The following is a 21,999-nucleotide window of genomic DNA, read 5'->3' on the forward strand; positions in this document are numbered from 1 at the left end:
GGGACAGTTGTTAACAGTTCATTTGCAAGCAAGTCAGTGTGAAGACAAGGCATTTGGATTTCAGTCTTATTTATATACACCCCGAGTGAGACTCCCTCCGGGGGCAGCGCAGACAGGCATGTGTCCAACTTTGAAAACACAGTGAATGACTTGCCCAAAGAAAACAACTCTAAAATAGTTAAGGATTGAAATTTCCAGGCCTTCTCCATTGGTCCAGGGTGGGTCAACTGATTTTTTCTATCTAGAAAGTCATCCTTGAATTAAGTTTGTTGAAAAAGCAATGGTGGCAACATGGGTTTATTAGTAAACCTCAACATACATTCAAGAAGATCAGAAGAAAAAGTAAGAAAATGCTCCTCAAAAGTACATGGTAACAGGAAAATGCATTACCAGGGACAAATGTTTAAGGCATTTTTTAAAAGTATCCTTATCTTTTAGATACATCCTAAAATACTAATAGATAAAGATACGAGGTCTGGAATTTGCTTCCAAAATAATCCAGAGCAGGGGACGGGAGTGAGTTAGTGAACAGATGAAACATAATTTGATAATTATAGAATCTTAGTGATGGATATGCAGGAGCTTATGACATGATTCTCTACTCTTACATAAGTTTGAAATTTTTTCATCAAGTAAATATAAAATCTCTTCACACCAAAAGCTCTACTAATGAGAATTATTTCAAAATAAGTGAAATCAATTTTTCACTTGTATAATACTGTTTCTGCTTATCCTACTCCCCTTGAAAAAAATTTTTAAGGCCAAACTAACAACAGTCAATAATTATTCCAGTAATAGTCATTCTAATGTCTAACAAACTCTTAAGTATGCCAGACACTGTGTGAAGCACTGCGAAACCCGTAAATTAATAGAACATAAATGCAGTCTTCAGGAGTGTGTGTGGCTGTAGGGCGTACAGAAAACGAGAGGTTGGTAGCGATGGTTCTGCTTTTTGAATAAATATACATGTAGGACAGGCATCCTGCATCATTAGAGAAACACATTTTCAGAAAGTGGAAACGAGTCCGTTCTGAACACGTAGTGGACTGATAAAGAAGTTTTCTATCAGTGTATCTTGGGACCCTCGAATTTGTATCCTCTCCTGAGTAATGCGAAAGTTTGAACCCCCACTGTGTGGCCACAGGCGCCACTGGGCCCACACATGCCCGTGCACGTGGCCTTTGGGCTTTCACTGTCTGTATTGGAGACCAAATGCTCAGTGTCTGACACACTCAGACTGCTGATGTCAAAGATAACGTAAGAGTGGAAGGGTAAGTCAGAGAAATATAGAACAGGGAAATTTTAAAGTGGGCTACCTACTGCTGGCTGGAGAGGCACTGAGACAAATAACAAAATTAATAATAATAGGGGTGACGTGATAAGCAAGAGAAGTTTCCTTCACAGAGGCAGAAGCAACTAATGCTTCCCGCCTACCTAGGTCCTCACTGAAATCTTTAATTAGAAGCAAAAAATTTTGGTTCACCATCTGTTTCCAACTGAGGTGGAAGTGGAAGAGATGAAACTTCCTGGGGTCTTGGTTAACAAGAACAAATCCACTTGGAAACTTTCTCATCGTTATTAATAAACACTTTGTGGACCCTCCCAGTGAGGCTGCCATTTAAATATACAGTCTTCTGGAAATCAGACCCAAATAGCAACCTCATCTAAGAAGCTTCTGGTTCCTGAAACCTCAGTGTGAGAGAGACAGCCTACTGTCAGGCACCAAAGATCTTAAGGTGGCCCTGAAGAAGACTGGAGAGTCTCATCATGCCTTAAATGCTACTGTGCTGAAAACATTTACACAGATGTGCAGAGAATGACAAACAACAGCTGGCACCATTGTCCAGGTACCTCACTTAGAGTGTTTAACACAGCAAAGAGAACAAAAGGAGGATAAATAGAACAATCGTAATAAGGCTGATTCTCGCCACCCTCCCCTCCACCACCATATTTTCCAAACTTCTTCAAGTTACAATGGTGCCTTGACAACTTTAAAAAATAAAAATAAGCACATCCCACAATCATAAAAATTATTAAGGGTCTTATTTGTAACCTAGAAGCCCCTAGTTTGGTCAATAAATAGTTACTCTGAAAACGAGATTTTGAATCAATATACCAGTGTGTCTTATCATTTTGGTAAATGTTTCTCAATTACAAAGCCTCGTTAGTCATGGCTGGTCTAACATAAAGGGAAAATCTTAATGAATTAACTAAATCACATCATCAGCATTCTCAAGAAGAATTTCATGCTCCTCAAGTGTCTGCAAGTCAATATCAGAGCAGGTCAAACTCTTTACCATGTTCACGACACTTCTTTGTGCAAAAAGAATTCCAAATATTAATGAACATTTTAACATAGTAATTCTAAATATTTGGGCTGCTTTAGATGCACAAAACATTCAAGAAAAAATTTCCTAACTCAAGAGATATTCATGTAGGAAAAAATTTAAGTGGTACAAATTTGTTTTCCAATGTACATTTACTTAACTTATTTAGAGAGTATTTGATTCATTTTGAGGCAATGCAGCCGCAAATTATACCATAAGATAAATATTATCACAGAACCATTTCTAGTTTGGTCAGCATTTTTTTTTAAATTTGCATCTACTCCAATAGATGAAATAGCAAAACACAATAGAGATCTCTTCAGTAAATAGTTTGAGCCAATTAAAACAGAAAATAACGTAATCTTCTAATCCATCATGTTTCGCTCTTCCATTTCTCTTCAAATGCTTCCATTTCAGACAAACTTCTCAGGAAAACATAAAAGCATGCAGTTACCACATACAGAAATCCATGCACACACAGACACACAAAGTACTAGTGCAGAATTTCCAAAGATATTTATCCTCCCTTCAAGGTGACCTTTTATTTTTTTAAATGCCAATGGTTATCAGAATATTCAAAGCCATAGAGCAACATAGTGAAGGCATGAAATAAAACTGATCTCATGGTCACACATGAATAATATCAGTGAGTATGAATGAATGAATTTTTTGCAATTATTTTGGTAATTGCAATGATCAGAATATATCCAAAACCCATAGAGCAACATGGTTACCTGCTATGTTTAGCAACAATCATTTTTGTAACATCCATAACATGAACCACACATGAAATGTAGATCTTGAAACATTTACTATACCAGAACTTGACTGGTGCTCGGGTGGCAGGTGACAAACTGATGTGAAATGATGTGGATCAGATAGAATAGGAAAGAGAATGAGCTGAATGCAAGAGACAGAAGAAAGAGATTGATTATTAAATATTAGAGGAAAGTGTCCATCACCAACGTTGAGAATGACAATAAAGAAAAGACAGACATTCTGACAATTACCTTTGTTCTCAGTCCCTCCTCCAAAAGAAAAAAAATCCTCATCATTAATTAGATCATTAACAACACGTGGAACTGTTGTCCCCATTATCTCTCTCCCTCTTAAGAATAAAATCCCTCCACTAATTACAATAAAGTGTTTTCCAAAGATGAGGCAAGCTTTAGAAGGCACCTGGTTCTGAGCACACTATGTAATTTACCCTACATGGATGCTTTTTCAGAGACCATCAATTTCTTAAAATGCACACAAAAGTTCTCCCTTTTTAAACTCAAGACGTAAGCTTGTTCCACACCATATTGTTTCTGTCTTTATTTCTATGCTTTGGGAAAAAGAGCTGAGGATTCAAGAAAAATTCGGCGGGATGACCTTTTATTGTTAAAGAAAGGGATTTGCACCCTAACGATGCCACCAAAACCCTTTCAAGTGACAGAAATAAACACTTTATAGGGGAACAGGTCCACCTTATTATCTAAAGATGGCCTCTAAGTTGCAGGGACAATATTATTCCTCCTTCCCTTCATTTCTATCAAAGCAAAAGCTCGAAAAGTTGGGCCAAGCCCTATTTTCCCCACTCACTATTCAATTTTCTACCAATCCACGGTTATTGGAAAACTCTAACCTACCCTCCGATTCCTGGCTCTAAGTCCATTGTATGCAGCAGGCTCAAAGCAATGCTATTCCCTGGAAGGACCCTCCAGAGTTTGGTTTATAAAAACTGCCAGAGTCCTACTTTCGACACCTTCAGCTGCAGTTCTGAGAATAACTCCCACAGCTCTGCAGAATATTAATGGGTCTCTAAAGAAGCGTGCTAATCTATAAATAAAGGAATGCAGAAATCCTCAATAGACCAATTTTGTTAAGTAATTAAAATGAAAAATGTGAACAGAAATACCATTATCTTCAAAAGGCAAGAACACACGTACATGAAGGATTCAAAGCATTTAATAGTGTATCATTTATTTTTAACACCTCTGCGGGGGCTGATTTGAGCTTTGTCCTGAAACAAATGGCCCTTCTACTTTGCCCCCATGTAAGACCATCCGAAAGGCTTATGTGAGCCAGGCTATTCCATTTCCCCCACTCACATAAAGAGCCGTATTTTTTCTTTACAAAGGCTCTAGTGCTTTTTTTCTGCCCCCAAAAATACAAAAATTGCTGATTGTAGAATTACAGAGTTGAGTACTTGCTGAGGTAGTGCGCTATTTGGGATTTATCAACCATTGTGTTGAATGAGGAGGTCCTAAAAACATCATTGTATCCATCCACCTCCTACTAGGATGAAATTACGATAGAAAGGGTTCCACTTTGCCTTTATCGGCCCCAGGGAGATCATTCCACTCCTCTCAGAACATATTCCAGATTCTTCTGACCCTTAAGGACTGTCCCTCCTGATGACTGACTCAGGTTCTGACAGTTCTTGTGACCATCCACCAGGCACAGGAGGACACAGCCATGTTTGAAGCATCTGGATGTGGACTGAGTCCCCCCATGGCAACTGATGTGATGTGAGCTCGGACAAGGAACTAAGGCTCTGAGCCTCAGCTTCTCCATCTGTACAATGGGGGAGTATCAGCCCCTTTTCCGACTTGATATGACCACTAAACAAGACTATGAATGCCATTAATTACGGAAAAGTAAAAACAGGCCCACAAGAAAAGCTCCTTTCTTTCCTCTTTCCCTTCCCTCGCTCCAGGCCATTCATCTGGCAGCCCTTCAAGGAGGAAAAAAAGAAATGAAACCAGCTTTACCTTGAAAAGGATCAAAGACTTTCTATGGCTTACGGTGAAAGTAGGAAAGTGAGCTCAATCATTTGTCACCAAAAAGAAGCTAATTATGTGTTCAGAGGAAGAGGAATTTCCCTGTATGGAGGTCAAACTTATAATTATTTCAGTTTACCCTTCCCTACAGATGTCTGTGGTGTATCAGCCACTGCTGAAGGGCAGATGAGAAACAGTAATGTGACGTCATTAATACATGCATGCGTGTGCATGTAGAAAAGAGAATGGAAGGACAAACACCAAAATGTTTACAGTGGTTATTTCCGGATTTTCTGAGTAAGGATGGACTTAAATTTCTGCTTTCTTCTTTACCTAAATGGTCTGAAATTTTTGCAATGAGCATGTAATATGCTTATTACAAATATATCAAATACACATGTTGAAAGAAGCTTCTTTAAAAGAATCCCTCTCTTCCCAAAGCATTTATATTTATTATGCCTATTACGATGAAGGAACTCAAAGCTGCCCTGAAATGAAATGAAGGTGTGCTTTAAAGTAACTTCCTCCACAACACACCTCTGAGTTTCCATATGTGTCTTCCAAGATTCCCCATCCCGCTCCGCTCTTTCCAAGAAAACAATACCTTGCAGATCAGCTCCAGGGTGTCCCGTGCAGTGTCCCCCGGCCGGACGACTGTCAGGGCTGGCTGATTATTTGGCAGACAGAACCAGGACGGGGTGAAATATTCGTGGACCCAAATGTCGCAGTCAGGATTGTGTTGGTGGACACTAGGTAATACCATTTCTTTCTCCCTCTACAATAAGAAATAAAGTTAGCAGAGCAGCAACAGTCAGTCTCGAATGATCTTAGATCCCCAGATTGCACATAGGAATTATCTAGTCCTGTGAAAAGGGCCCAGGACAGAAGTGGTAGCAGTGGTGAGGGGTATAGAGCAATCTTCAGAGAGAGAAAGAAGTTACTGAGAAAGGAGCTTTATTGGGCGAGAGGGGTGAGCAAGATTTCGGACCTCACATATGAGGCAGATCTCACACCTGGTCCACAGCATCCACAGGCAGGCATGGCATGAATGAGAGTGTACCAAAATTTGGAAGAAAGAAGGAAATGGGTCATCCATTCAGCTCAGCTTTATCGCTCTTATTTCTTCCAGGGACCCATTTCAAATTTGGGGCAGCGAATTCCGACCACAAGAATAGGAGCTGTATGTTTCAAAGGCAACGATGAGACCCATGGAAATTTTTAAAGCAAAGATGAAGTTCTAGCACTGCATATTTACCAGGAGCATCATATCTGTGCTCGCATCTGACCTCTCGCACACCTCTGGGAGGGAGACAGCTCCATTTCCAGATGAGGTTCAGAGAACATCAAGGATGAGCTTTATGGCACAACGTGGCAAAAATAAGCCTCCCTAGGCTGTTACCATCACTCCATCCTCTACATCACTTGGCCTGAGGATCAGGGAGCAGCACAAAGTTCATAGGGATGGGAGAAGAAGTATCTTATGTGCACATTCAGCAGCTTGGTTACATTTAAGCAAGCTAAACAGCTAAACCAGGAAACACCCTATAGATTGATGAAATATTAGGAGCCCAGTATAATAAGCAAAGAAAGAATTATGCTGGGTTTTGGCAATATAAAAATATTGATGCTCAATATGTGCTAAGTAATAAGCTTTAATTATTGGTTTATAACCAGGTCACTGATTGGCAAATAGGTATCTATAGATTACCAAGAACAAGGCTGGGATCAGCAAATTACAAGAAGAAACACATTTCCAAACAAAGGCTGAGAGATGGTAACAAACAACTTCCATACATAAAAAGAACAGATCCCTGAATGGGGGAGATATTTTTTGTAAAAGCCACTAAACTAAATTCAATTGAAGAAGACAATTTCAGCTCTGCCTTTGAATGGTGTTGCTTTCACAGATAAATGGAACCCCAGGGAAGGGACGGTCAAAAAGCAATCAACTTGCCTAAATCCCATTAACTATGATTGGAATATTCCTGCTCTGTCCCCTTGTGCCACATTAAATAAGTGCCCCTTAGCACTGGATCTACCCAAGTTTTGCATCTAAACTGCTCTTTGAGAACAAGCCATTCTGGCCAAGAAGTGGGATAAAGAAGCATCTAGAAAAAATGAAAAAACAAAAAAGTAACACAAAAAGACAAGGGAAAAACTTGTAGTTTCCAGGATCTGTTGGCTGGGAAGAGGGTATCTCGATATTAAAAGTATATTAAGAATGGTATGCAAGATGAATGAGCTAACTTCAGAAACGGCTACGTTAACATCAAAAACTATACTCGGACTGCACCTAGGGACAGCAATTTAATTTCATCAAATTTCATCAGAAACAGAGAAAGATGTTCAAAGAGATTGCCATGGATGGGTATTTCCAAGATGACATCATCCAAGAACAGTTTGGTTATGAAAGACAGAAAAGGCCTACCCATGGCCACTCTTCTCTCCTCCCCCTCCAACAGCCAGAACTCCCCACTACATTCTGGTTTTGGAGGCTCAGCTTCATCCAGAACATGGGGCTGAGCAACTGCTGACCGCCACTGTTTGGTTGCATGGCAACCAAGAGCTGACCTCTGTCATATTGATTCTGAGTCCAAGAAGCAGAAGATTATACCAAGCTCATGTTATCAACATCAGAACCACCCCCCAACAAAGAGGTCGCCGGTATCACTGTTAGGATCTTTAAAACTCGAGATGTCCATATATTTAGAGGCTGAAAAAAGTGGCCTGGGAAAAAAAAATCAATATTCTTTATGGGCCTTCCATCAAACCAGTTTGAAAGCCCCTTTTAAATGCAAGCACAAGGCTGAACCAAGTCTGTGAATCTTTAATTGAATACTTATCTTGGGAGGCAAATATATATATTTTTAAGAACATACTATCAGAGCAGTTCTTCGAAATTAATGGGAGCAAAATAGCACGTGTGGGCAGAGAGGGAGGGCAACAAGAACTCTCCTCTTGGGAACGGAAGTTGTACATAAAAGGAATTGGCAATGGCATAAAAAATTCAGCTACCCAGACCCCAATCTCCTCTTACATTCTAGATGGAAACTTACACATCCAAATGATAAGTATCAAAAATGTTATGTCAGCAGGAGGATGTTCTTATCGTTGTCAAGTTTTAAATGTAAAATGCTTCCCATCGCTGGTTGATCTATTAATAACTTTAAAGAATTGATCATTTCAGCTTTTAATACCGAGTCTACTTAATTTTAGGATCCCAAGAAACCACTACATTGTGTAATGTTGATGCATTCGTGGTGCTTTTAGAAAAGGAAGATGTGCTTATTTTTACCTTGCCATCTGGAACAGTGTCATCAAAGATTCCCTCTAAAGACTTCTTCACGGTGTCAGTTCCCTCACCGAACACCTGCAGACACAAAAGCATCGTCTTAGAAAGAAATCTGGGTAAAAGGAGAAATGAAACATGGGAAGGGGAATGCAAAGTGGGCGTGGCTATTAGAAAACATTCCAGAAGTTTCCAGATACTCCTACATCAAATCCTAAAGCAGCTAAAATAATTCAGGTAGCAGACCATGGAAAACATGTTCCTCCTTGTAGATCACTTCCCACATCGCTGACAATTCAAAAGAAAAGATAGCTTTAGATATGGATAATTCCTCTACATTGAAACAAAATAAACTTGCAAAAACAATGAACATCTTAGATTTGTTCTCAGTGAAGAATTTCTGCCATAGCATCACATACTTGATCAGATAGCTATCAATAACGATTAGTTTACTCTTTAATACTGTTGAGTGGAACCTGAAAATATACATTTATAATTACTTTACCACAATGCCACAGAAAATGTTTTTTATTTAAAAAAACAGAAATTTGTCTATTATTTGAAATTTAATGAATCCTGCTAACCTAAAGACATGATTAAAATCAGAAGAGGGTACTAATGCCACTAGGTAGTCAAAATCTAAACACATGGACATGAGAAATTCTATATACTGGCTCTAAACTGAACGTGTACGGTCAGGATAATACACATGATTATGAAAAAGCCTTTGCCCGGATGCAAATGAGATATATAGAAACATACTATTTTTATCCATTTCAAGTACTGAATTAATAAGTAAATTTCTATTGGTATGCTTATGGCTAAGCAAGAAGTTTTTGTTTTTTGTTTTTTTTAAAGGTATGCAAATTTTTTTTTTTTTTTTGGTGAGGAAGATTGGCCCTGAGCTAATATCTGTTGCCAATCTTCCTCTTTTTTCTTCCTCCCCAAAGCCCCAGCACACAGTTGTATATCCTAGTTGTAAGTCCTTCTAGTTCTGCTATGTGGGATGCCACCACAGCATGGCTTGATGAGCAGTGTGTAGGTCCACGCCCAAGATCCAAACCACTGATCCCCTGGCTGCTGAAGCAGGGCACACAAATTTAACCACTATGCCACCACGCCAGCCCCCAAGAAGTTTTTCTCAGCTCTTACTTTAAGAGAGAATAACAAGAATTGCTTATGAGATATGACATCATCCTTTGATTTAAAAAAACGTTAAAAACATTCTCTCGGATTCATTTAAATTCAGCTATATATTTCAGCAGCCATGGGCTGTACCCTAACCTGGCGCCAACACAGTGGAACCATATGAACCAAGGCTTCTGATAGCAGAGAAGTTCAAGCCCAGTTGCCAACTGCAAGGCTCTCACATATTTATAGCCGTGGTCTGAGTCATCTGCAATGACAGAGGATGCATACAAAAAGACACCACCTCCCAAAAGGAGGGGACAGATGCTGATCGGTAATGTTATTCTTTTGCAGATTTCATCAACAGCTAGCAAGTTTCTTGCATGGTTTTTCCGATGAAATACTGACTTTCCTCCAAACAGTGTCTTCTTCAGATGTACTACAATCGCATGGCAGCCACCTTGATGCTCTACTCTCCCCACAGAGCACAGGACACACTGCAGCATTGCACGGTCTCAGGCCCTCCGATCCTTTGCTCCTCTGGTCTCCTGCCAGTTCCACCAAGGAGACAGACCCTCCATGTTTTAAATGGCGAGCATGTTGGTCAGGGAAGGACTTAGTACATCAGCTTTCAGGACGAATTTCTCCTGTGAATTTCAGTTTTTAGGTAAAAGAATGGCTAGAATTGTCAGAACAAATAATGAGGGATCTTTCTTTAAGTCAGTCAACTGACTTCTCACTTTGCCTAAGGGCTCAGAGTGAAGAGGTCAAATTGGTAATCCTTGTCATGACCTCAAAAAAGTCCAGTGCCTCACTTTCCAGCCACTGCAGCCCAAGTACTGGACATTCTCCTTCTTTCAAATACCCATGTCTCTTCAGTCCCTAAAACCTGAAGCAGTTCTGGAGCCACTCATTTCTCAAAGCCAAAGAAGAATGACAGTGACAATGGAGAGTGAGCCTCTCAGCAGCAGCTCCCGTAGGAAAGTGGCCATGGCTGGTAAAGGAGTAAAATCAAGGAGGCGCAGCACACAGGTATTAGAGGCCTGACACCGACATTCATGAAGGGTACCATTCATGATGTACTGAGGTCCCCTTCAAGCCCCAGCATCTCTGCAGAAGGGAGTCCAGGCAGCAAGCGAGCACTCTCAGATTCCTGGTTCCTCAAACCAGTAGGCAGACGAACTGCTCATTTAATGTCAACCCCAGAAAGTCAAGGGCAAAGAAACAATCAGATTTCCCTGGAGGCTGCCTTTGATCCAGCGCCAGAGGCAGCTTAAAAGACTCTGTGCTCAGGTGCCCACTTGGCTTCAGCATCAAGCCCTGGTTTTTTCTGAAGACTCCAGATGACTTGTGCACTCTCAGTAGGTCTGTAATTAACCGGGGTTTGGAAAGGATGCAGGTGGAGGGCTGGAGCTTGGTGATAGACTGATAGCAGAGTTCAATGTTATGGGTGTATATTATCTATTAAAAGCCCCTAACACAACTAACTTCTTTCTGTCAACTAGCTGATTTTAAATAAGACTCATTGTCAACGAAGGAACACACACACGCACACACATCCCAGTGTGAGGTGGTCACGGAAGCCATCTACGCTTGCTTTTCCATCCACCCCGGAACCCACCTGATTGATGCTGGGGCGTCCCTGCTTCTTTTTGGAGGTAGTGTCCAGACCCCAAAGAGAAGAAAACCTGCTCCTTCGCTTGCTTGCAGATCTGGACATGGCCTGAGTACGTCTTCTCACTCCAGTTTCTCCAGTGCGTGCTGCCACCTGAAGACAGCAAGGAGGGACATCAACAAGAGAGATGTGTCTGGACCACTCAGCTGTTCTCAAGGTCCTCACTAAGTCGCACCCTTCAAAGACCCCTCCTCCATTACGCCAACCAACACTGACCCGAACACCAAAACATTTAATCCATGACTCACACACACTCAGACTTTGAGGGCCCTCCATGACTATAAATGTAAGTGAAAGGTTAGCAAACTCAATCATTGTCTGAAATCATCAGTAAAAATAAATAAAATAGTAATAGAATGTACTGTTATGTTTCCAACAGTTAGATGTCCTCGGGTCACAGGCTTGAACAGTGGCATCAAGTTAAATTAGCACACTTTCTTGAGATTCTCCCCAAATGCTACAGAGCTTTTTCAGCATTCTAATGAAAAACAGTGCCTAAGTGTCAGCAAAAATAGTGAAAACAGAAGACTTTGGTTTCTGTGATTCCACATTAAACCTAAATTTACAAATCTCTTCTATTTAGTTTTCTTAGAATTACATAAACTCACTTTCCTAATTAGGCAAGTAATAGTGGTGGCCAGTATCACTCTCCCTTGTACCTCAGTCAGAGAAACCCCAAACACAGCTGAGCACATGGCTCCCCCAAGTTGACTTAGTTTCCTTGTAGCGGAACATGGGCTTGTGAGAAAGTTCCGGTCAATGGGAGGTAAAAGACGGGCTATTTGCAATTTCCAGGAAGCATCCTCAGAAGGGGGGACTCTCCATTATCCTCCATGTTCCTCCTTCCTGATGTCAGGAAAGTCTACATGTTAGCCAGCCTAGAATATTCAGATAGAAGCCTTTTCAAGGATGGCAGAACAACAAGATGGAAGGGACTTGGCTCCATGAAGATGGTGAAGCCACCTTACTAGCCTTGCAGGTCCTATGATTAGGTGAAAGGGGAATGACAGTTGTATTTTGTCTAGAAAACAAAAAACAGAAAAAGGAAACTAAACTATGTTGAGTTACTTGCAAGATGCCAGCAACCCAGACAAGTATTTCAGAAGGGAATAGCCAAATTTCAATCTGCCACCGTGCTAAGCGCTCAAGTAGATGCTGAATCTCTGTGAGGACCCCACAAAGTCCTTCCCAGGCAAACAGTCAGGCTTGAACTTTACCCTACAGGTGGTAAGCAAAGTCCCAGGCACTTAAGGGAACTCCTGCCAGGAGATCTCAATAGGCCACCCACGGGCTCTCCTTTCAAAGAAGGGAGTGCCAGGAGGCAGAGCGAGTCAGACTTGACATGAAACTTCCCCACCCATTCTTCATTGCTGGAAGTGAATGTCTTGGAACCCACTTGTCATAGATTCCCACACGGGCAACTCCCAGTGTGATGGCTGCCAACTGGCAGCCATGTAGGGGATGGAATATTCTTTGGTAACCAAAGGGGCTTCCCCAGCAGTCTGCATGCTGGTTAGAAGGCAGGCTTCTCTGGGGTTTTCAGTAGTGACAGAGTAAATACCGTGGAAGCCCCAAGAGTAGACTGGCAAAGACCTCACATACATTAAAAACAGGAATCAAAACAACTTCTCTGCACGGTATGAGGAAGGAGGTTTGGGTCCCAAAGGAAAATAGGAAGATGAGGGAGCTGAGAGGTCTTGCACTTTCCCAGCTTAGCACGTAAGAAAACCCAGATCCCGGCATAGGAAAACGAGGTTTCCCGGACAGCAGGGGGAAAGCTCTATAAGAAAGAGCTCTCATCTACAGTTAGATTCAAGGTGTCAGGGAACAAAAATCACAAAACAAAAGGCACATGTTGATATCAAATATGTGAACATTTTCTTTTCTCTATTTTCATCACTTTCTAAGTTAAAGGTAAACAAAATTTGGAGAAGAAATGAATTACAAGGTGCTGACACACATACATGCTTGTGTGACTACGGCAATGTCAGTTATGACAAAATGAGGATAACAACCACTGAGGAAATAGTGTTAAGGGTAAAATCCTAGAGAAAAAAAATGCCCATTTGGTCTTATATATATATATATATTTATAAGTAGATAATCTATCCATAAATAGATACATATACACATACACACAGGCAGCCAGACAGATAGACAGATAGACAGATTAGATAGTGAATATATATAAACATATGTATGTGTGTGTATATGTATCAATACGTATTACCCTATTCACCTCCCTCATAGCACACATCAATATCTATATTTATTGTGTTTATTTACTTACTTACTTATCTATTATCCATCTCTCCCACAAGAACACAAGCTCCCATAGGACAGGAGCACTGGGGTTGATCACTGCCATAACCCTAATTATGAGGACAGTAACTAACATATGCCAGTCACTCACACATATTTGCTGAACGAATGAATAAATAAACAAACATCACAAAAGCAAAAGCAGAGATCCTACATAACACGGTTACAACAATTCAACAGTAACTCCTCAGTTTATAATTTTAGAAAAACAGAGTCTGGAAGAGAAACTCACACAACCATAAATATTCTCAGTTACCAGCTGACCAGTTGGCTCAGTCTGTTTCAAAAATGGGCACTTTATTTAAGGTTCTTACAGTAACTATGCTAAACTGTTGGGGACCTTGTAAACAGCAAAAGCAACTGCTAACCCCAAGATAATAATGACTCAAAATGAGCAAAGGGATTTAGAAGGAAAAAAAAAAGGCTAGCAAAAGAACTATTGGACAAGACCTCAAGAGTTTCTCAATGATCTTTGCCCAGACAATGCCTCCCTTTGTGGCTGGGACCTGATTACTCTATCATTCTGCTCATCTGTGCAAACAAGAACAATGATAACCTTCTTTCAAAGAGTACAGCGGGGACCCTTCAGTTAATTACCGCAAATCACTGAGTATTATGGGAAGCCCTCCTGGTGAATGGTACTTAAATTGTAGCTCAAGTCTCCTCCCCTCACCCTGTTGCCCTCACACCTCCTCCTCCCACGCCCCCCACTTAAAAGGAGAAAAAAAAAAATGCCTAGACAAAGGCTAAATTGAAGAACATTTCAACTCCAAGGGGAAAAAAAAATTCCCTGGGGTCAAATGACAAGAAGAGGAGGAAAAAATAAGTATCCAATAAATCAGCCTGCAAAATTCCCTGCCCGGGATCTCCTGCAGGAGCTGCAGCAACAAACAGGAATAGATATCCAACAGGCCTGCCTAACTTGTTCTGTCGGAAATGATCCCCCTCATGGAAAAGAGAAGTTTGCAAGGACATAGAGACATGCAGGTTCGCACTGCTGATGCAGCCAGCATAAAAAGAACAAAGAAACAGAGTTGCAGATATGGAATAAAATATTCTTCTTTAAAAATCACTGGCCAAAAAACCTAAAAGAGTTACTAACCCTCCACCCTCATCTGCCACTGGCCAGATGTCAATAGCCTGCCCATCAAAAGCACCCACAAATCACAGATATTGAGATAGAGGAAATTAGAAGGTCTGAAGATGAATTATGGAAGGGTAATACAGTGGCTTTTACTTCTCCATCTCAGAGAAGTTAGTTCCAATGGCTTTGAAGAAAATAATTAAGGCACAGAAGTTTTTGGTAGACAGTAAAATGACTTTCTCCAAAATCAGGCCAGATAAAAGAAAAGAGACGTTTGGCTACTCAGGATTGAGTATTAACGCTGATGCCACATCACTAGCATCATAAGCTTCCTTAATAAAAATGCTCCCTCAATTTACGACATTCTTACAAAGAGGTAAATAAGAATTTTTATCCCAACTTTTTTGCAGAAGAGGCAAACTGAGATTTGGCTAAGTTAAAAATTGGCGTCCGGGTCTCAGAGAAAGAGTCTTAGAGCCACAAACTGAAAACCCTTTGCAAGACTTACTCATCGCAGCACTTCGACCCATCACTACTCAAAAATAGGACCTAACAGCTACAAGGAGAGGTGGTAGCCAGGGAGACCAGGAGCTGAGCTGTAATTAACAGAACAAATCAGGGTGCCAGTTTTAATAACTCCAGAAATTGGCTTAAGACTTCTTTAAAAATGTAAATCTACCCCTAATTATCCAGATGATGACGCTAATCTATTTATAAAGAATACAAACGCCTCTGACTGAATTACAGCTCTGAATTCAATTGAAGGGTACAGCTGACACCGCAAGCCAAGAGCAGCACAGCTAAGGTTTTCCAAAGCAGCTTCTGGAACCTGAGCCTTAACATTTAATTCCACAGCAAATGTGCTAAGGTGTAGTACATTTTAAGTGGGTGTTGACTTGGATAGGGTAAAACCATGTTACTCGCATAGCAATTTCTGAGAAGAAAGGAGCCAAAAGCACATAAAGCTCTTCACGATTTAGCAAGTACACGAAATTACACACTGCAAACACACAACACAGCTATACAATCCACCGCCCTGGAGGTCTAATGAAAATTCTCTTCCAACATATGTTGGGCTGGTAAATCATGGAAGGTCTTTGCCTTCCTCTATGCATTAGGTATTTATGGCCATCAAAACGATGCTAAAAAATAAACTGAAAAGGGAGATCTCCAAAGAGATCAGTTTTCGATATTTGGTGTAAGTTTTTCGTGTGTGCGAGAGAGACAGAGACAACACATTTATGTATGAGAGAGCTCTCCACTTACCATTTCCATAAAATTAATGTAAAATACATATATTTGTGTTAGAAACATGACTCTACTGAAAGACGACATAAGTTATCAACAAACACTACAGGCAAAGATCTCTTAAGATAATACCTTCCATGTTTTCTTTGCACAACAATTTAGGCCCCATCAAGAGAGGCTTAAGTAATAAATTTCAGAATAGCTTCGAATGAAGGTTTGCACCCACTGCAGAGAAAGAACATGTCAGAAATCCATACACAGCAGTGAACTAGAAAAACACTTCAGAGACTCTGGTCAAGTCCTGCTCAGGATTAATACTCAAGATGCATATTTTTCAAAAATACATCAGCTTCGACTCACCAGGGCATGAAAGGATGATACCGAAAAGATTCCGAGGCGGCCCATTGCCACTTTCGTTGGTCGGCTTGCAAAAGCAAGTAGCCTTTTAGGGTTCGGCAGCTCCCCGCCTTGGAGGCTGGCTAAGTAACAGCGGTAACGAAATAGGTCCATTTGGAACTGTTCGAGATTTTGCTCCCAAACAAAGATCTACAGAGGTGACAATGTGGGAAAAGGTGAGAAAAAGGGAAGATAAATCTTAACAAGTTTATCCTACACAAATATTACAAATCTATTTGCCGTAAAGGTATTAATTTTAATCCTGAGGGGTAAGCAACAAGTACCCTAAGTTTTTCAGATAATAGCAGGTCAAGTATTATTGTCTTCATAGCTTACACGTTTTTCTGCAAAGACCTATAGCCGTAAAGTCAGAAGGATAAACAGAAAGTGTATCATTAGTTGCTCTGTGTTCCTCATCATAGATTTCATGTTTGTGGGCATTACAGGTTCATCAGCCCCAGGCTCTGGGCCACACACCCACAGCAGAAGTAAAAAATGTAGATTTTCAGCACTGGAGAATTATATGACTTACAAGAGGTGGCTTTCATAGAAAGACAAAGGAAAAGAGCAGAGGCAAAGAGACCAAGGCTGTTTGAGGAGAGGTGAGTGGTAGAGAGTACAGAATGGGAAATGGAAAACACTGGGTGGTGGAGAGCCAGGCTCTGGAATACACAGTTCCAGCCACAGGGAGCAGCTAAGACATTTCCTCATTTTTCAAAATGGGAAAATAACACCTACCTCCTAAGGTGATGAGATGTTTAAATAAGATGATGCAAGCATAAGACTTAGCAGAGGGTCTGGCATATAGTGAAGGCTTAGGGATGTTAATGATGTTATGGGCAATGATAAATGGTTGATATCTACCTTTTTACTTCAACTGAAAATATAGCATTAATGCACATGCATGTTCATAGCACTACTCACAACAGTCAAACAGTGGAAACAGCCCAAATGTCCATCAACGGATGAATGGATAAACAAATCGTGGTGTCTATATACAATGGAATAATACTCAGCCATAAAAAGGAATGAAAGACTGCCACCTGCTACAATGTGGCACAACCTCCAAGACAGTACGCTAAGTGAATGAAGTTGGACACAAAAAGTCACATGTTATGCAATTCCACTTATATGAAACATCCAAAATAGGTAAATCCATAAAAACTGAATGTCGGGGCAGAGGGGAACAACCTGTGAATGTATTAAATGATACTGAATTGTACATATCAAAATGGTTAATTTTAGGGGCCAACCTGGTGGTGTAGTGGTTAAGCCCAGTGCACTCCACATTGTGCACTCCCAGGTCCACAGGGTTAGATCTACACCACTCATCGAGGCATGCTGTGGCACTGTGCCACATACAGAATAGAGGGAGATGGGCACCGATGTTAGCTCAGGGCCATCTTCCTCAAGCAAAAAAGAGAAAGATTGGCAAAAGGCGTTAGCTCAGGGCCACTCTTCCTCACAGACACAACAAAGGTTAATTTTATATTATGTGAATTTTGCCTCAATTGAAAAAAAATAGTGTCAGGTAATAGGAGGAAAGAACAGAGGGACAGAAATATCGAAGAGCACATGCTGGTCCACATCATCAACTCTTCAATTATTTAAATAGCATTTATTCACATAATTCCTTTCTACACATTTGGACAAAGTTTCAAAGCATTACTAGGTGGCTACCTGACTTTAAAACAACTGAATAAAAGGCAAAAATGTCCTTTGTTATCCAACTAAATCTTCTGTTTTTAGCATGACACACACTTACGCTCATAGACAGCAATTATGTATATATATTTTAAAGCACACTCTACCTTTTCTATATTTAGCAATCTAAATCTATTGAGGAGTCAGGAATTAATCCCCACCATAGTCGCGCTCCAAGTCAAGCCAATAAGGTGGAGAATGACATTGCAGACTTTCCAATTACACCAATCCCCTAGAACAGCATGCCATTGGTGGCAGTGGGAAAGCTCCTCTATTAGATTTCTGTCTTTCATTCAATGTAATATTGTTCCCTTTAGCTCATAACAATCAACTGTGAACAATGGGTGAGGAAAAGTGACAGTCACAATAAAGAATTTAGCAGCCTGGGTGACAAGCTGACAACAAGATAACCGATGATGTTTCTCGATTCCAAAGGCAGCAGAGAAACTTTAGAGACCCAACGATTTCACCCAAGTCTAAACACGGAAGAATGATTACCTGATCTAATATAGTTTTCTTCTTCTTTGAATCAGTGACTGAAGACAGCTGCATTTCACCCATTTTCTTCATCTTTTCATCCATATCAATCTTTTGTTCCAGTTTCTTGATTTCTGACTTCAGGAGTCGGAGCGTGTCTTCCTTGTGGTGGTGTCTTGCGACGGCAGCTGCGCAGGCAGAATGGATGGCGGTGATCCAGTTTTCCAGCTCCGTCTGGCTGGTGGTCTGTAAGGGGGGAGGTGGGGACAAAGAAGAAACAGCCAGCTCTTAGGTCACTGGAGATGAAACAGTGTATTTCCAGAGAAGCAACGCCTGGGAGTCCAGATGACAGGTCCAGACACCCGACGGGGAAGGCTAACCTCTCTGACCTCCTCTTCCTTCAGAGACTTGATAAAATAAGTTAGTCTTAAGTCAGACACCAACCCTACCTCTAGCCCCCAAGGGCTGTCCAGAATGAAGTCACCATATTTGCTCACCAAATGTACTTACTGAAATTGTTGCAATGGACTGAATCCTTGTACCCCCTCCCCCCAGTTCAAATGTTGACATCCTAACCCCCAATGCGATGGTATTAGGAGGAGGACTTTGGGGGGGGGGGGGAATTAGATCATGAGAGTGGAACCTTCATGCAGCGAATTAGGCTCTTCTAAAAAGAAGTCAGAAAGCCAGCTAGCTCCCTTCCACCACGTGAGGACACAGCAAGAAGATGGTCATCTTTGAATCAAGGAGTGCGCCTGACCAGAACCTAACCATGCTGCCACCCTGACCTTGGACTTCCAGCCTCCAGAAGGTAAGAAATAAATTTCTGTTGTTTATAAGCTACCTGGTCTACGGTAGTTTCTTTTAGTAGCCCGAGCCAAGATATTTGTCTACGTGATAACATAGTTCACAGGGTTGCTATGAAGCAAAGGTCAGTTTCCAGAAAGACTGGTCAGTTCCAAGGTGAGAGTGAGGCTGAGGGACATTACTGGCCAAGGAAGACACAAGAGTCCTGCCCCCAGTGAACCACTGTGACCCAGATCCAAAGGTCACATGCCAGAGTTAAGCAGCAATGACACAACTAGGGCTGGGGGAGTAGTTAAAGGCAGCCAGAAGCAAAACTGTCTCAGGGGACACGTGAGAGTATCTAGGAACAGTGGCCACCCAGCAGCACCCCAGCCACCAACAATGGCCATTTGAGAGGGGATTTTAAGACAGTGTGGACAACACTCCAAACTGGGCAGGTAACCTCAAAGTGGGCTTGCTGGGTGCTCTGAAAGGCAGAAGTCAGAGAAGAGTTTGGGGAGACAGCACATGTGTGATGATATACTATTACGAATACTTTAGGAACTCAATCAATGAGTATGTGTAAGTGAGGAGGTGCTAGACTTTTCCAGGTGTATCCCCTTAAGCCCAGAGAAGTTGAATAAATGCTCACAAGTTATCCCATCTGAAGAAAGGATCTACTTAGCCACCACCATACTGAAGTAGCTGCCAATATCGCTTTTCATGTACATTTTTCGTGTATCTTCTTAGTTTCCTAATTCATTTGAATAATGGTTTACAAACAAAATTCTATTAACAGGACCCCACCCACACATTATTCTATGCTGGCAACTGAAAGTTAAGTCAAGGCACCACTCCATCATTTCTGACTCTCATCAGCTTTGTAGTCCACAAAGCAAACTGCATCAAATGTCACAAATGATGTCTGCCAACAGAGCCCCCACACGGCACACCGCACAAAGCTGAACAATCCAGCAGTGGTTATGTATGTGCCTGTGTCTAAGGAAGACTTCAATAAGCTGGACATTCTCACAAGAAACAGCGGAAGTCCCACCTGATACAGCAAATGGAATCATTTTGTGAGGACTGTGGGGAGAAGTGGAGAAAAAGACACTGGAAGTCAAAGGTAAATTCCTGCAGAAATTTACCTGAGAAATTTAGGGAAAAAAGGCACGTCTGTATGAGATTCATCTTTAACTCTTAACTTTGCTTCAAATTTTTAATACTTATCTCCTCTTAGAAAGCCATTATAGGGCCTGGCCCCCAGCCCTGTGGCCGAGTGGTTAAAGTACTGCACGTTCCACTTCGGCAACCCAGGTTCACAGGTTCAGATCCCAGGCATGGACCTACACCACTCACCAGCCATGCTGTGGTGGTGAGCCATGCACAAAGGAGAGGAAGATTGGCACACATGTTAGCTCAGGGCAAATCTTCCTCGGCAAGAAAAAAAAAAAGAAAAGAAAAGAAAGCCATTATCTGGTGTCTTGCCTTTATGTATCACTTGAAAGATACTCAAGAAAAAACACCGAGTTTAAGATCCTCCCACATATTATGAAACCACCATGCTCGCTCCTGCCTCAGACAACGTACAATGTTTGATCTTTGAGTCTCTCAGTGCACCTCAGCCATCAGTGCATATTTTGCTAAGTGGGTTATTGTTTTCACTTTTTTATTTTTATGGAAGAAATTAGCTCAGATGGAAAAACACTCTAGTAAGGATATTTTTCTAACGGAAAAGCTTTCAAGAAGAAAATACCAAGTGTTGGCAAAGATATGGAGCAACTCAAATTCTTACATGCTGCTGGCTGGGGGCTGGAGAGCAAACTAGTTCTAACTGCCTTGGGAAGCTGTTTGGTGCTACCTACTGAAGTTGAATATGTGCACGCCTTGTGACCCCCAAAATGCACTCCTGGGTATATACCCACCAGAAGCACATTCATATGCTTAACAAAATATATGTACCAAAATGTTCATAGCGGCACAATTTCTAATGGGCAAAACTGGAAACTATCCAAACACAGATCAACAATAGAATGGATGAGTCATGTGTGGTATAATGGCACAACGAAATACCATCCCGACTACACAGCACAATATGGATAAATCTCACATTCATAACATTGAGGACAAGAAGCCAGATGTGCAAGAGTATAGACTTCAAGATTCTATTTACATGAAATACAAACACAGGCAAAACTAATGTGCACTGTTAGAAGTCAGTGGGAATGGGGGGAGGGGGTGAAATCCGAAGGAACCACAGTGGGGGCCTCTGGGGCACGGACCATGTTCTGCTTCCTGGTCTGGGTCCTGGTTCTATGAGTGTGTGGCATGGGTGTGCCCAGCTGGTGAAACAACATCAAAATGTGTACTTTTCTATGTATGTATATTACACTTTAATAGAAAGTTTAAAAGAATCTTTCCAAGATGTATTACCCTAATATTTATATATAATTTTTGATAACTATCCTAAAAATATTCTACATCAGATTCTATTTTTCATTAAAAATTGCCCCTGTGAGACTGGAAGGGAAGTTCCAAACAGCATGACCCATTCGGCATCACTCCTTTGTCCTCCACAGGGCCTGGTAACAGCTGATAAATGGCTAGTTCCTTGAGCCAAAACAGACTTTCCCCTTTGTATGACAGTTCAACGGAAACAAGGAGCTTTCAGGCTTCAGGGAGCTGGTGTTTCCCCCCATTTTAAAAGGACATTGTGGGGGTGTTTCTGATGAAATCCATGCCGAGTTGGCATGTGCCCCTAACAGGAAGAGGCTGTGTCTCCTGTAAAAACATCTGGA

At 41.2% G+C, this 21,999-nt stretch overlaps 1 protein-coding gene across 5 annotated transcripts in view; it reads right to left on the minus strand.

The window, feature by feature from the left end:
• The window catches only part of LOC124231562 (rho guanine nucleotide exchange factor TIAM1), a 352,980-nt gene that overhangs the window by 74,589 nt on the left and 256,392 nt on the right, over positions 1–21,999 (minus strand). For all 5 annotated transcript variants that reach the window (XM_046648352.1, XM_046648354.1, XM_046648350.1 and 2 more), the window contains 5 exons: positions 18,437–18,661; positions 16,199–16,384; positions 11,131–11,277; positions 8,388–8,462; positions 5,697–5,867 (listed from right to left, as the gene is read on the minus strand). In XM_046648352.1, coding sequence (XP_046504308.1) covers positions 5,697–5,867; positions 8,388–8,462; positions 11,131–11,277; positions 16,199–16,384; positions 18,437–18,661 — 804 coding nt within the window. The remainder of the gene's footprint in view (positions 1–5,696; positions 5,868–8,387; positions 8,463–11,130; positions 11,278–16,198; positions 16,385–18,436; positions 18,662–21,999) is intronic.

Source organism: Equus quagga, chromosome 21 (assembly GCF_021613505.1).
Source record: "Equus quagga isolate Etosha38 chromosome 21, UCLA_HA_Equagga_1.0, whole genome shotgun sequence".
Classification (NCBI taxonomy): domain Eukaryota; kingdom Metazoa; phylum Chordata; class Mammalia; order Perissodactyla; family Equidae; genus Equus; species Equus quagga.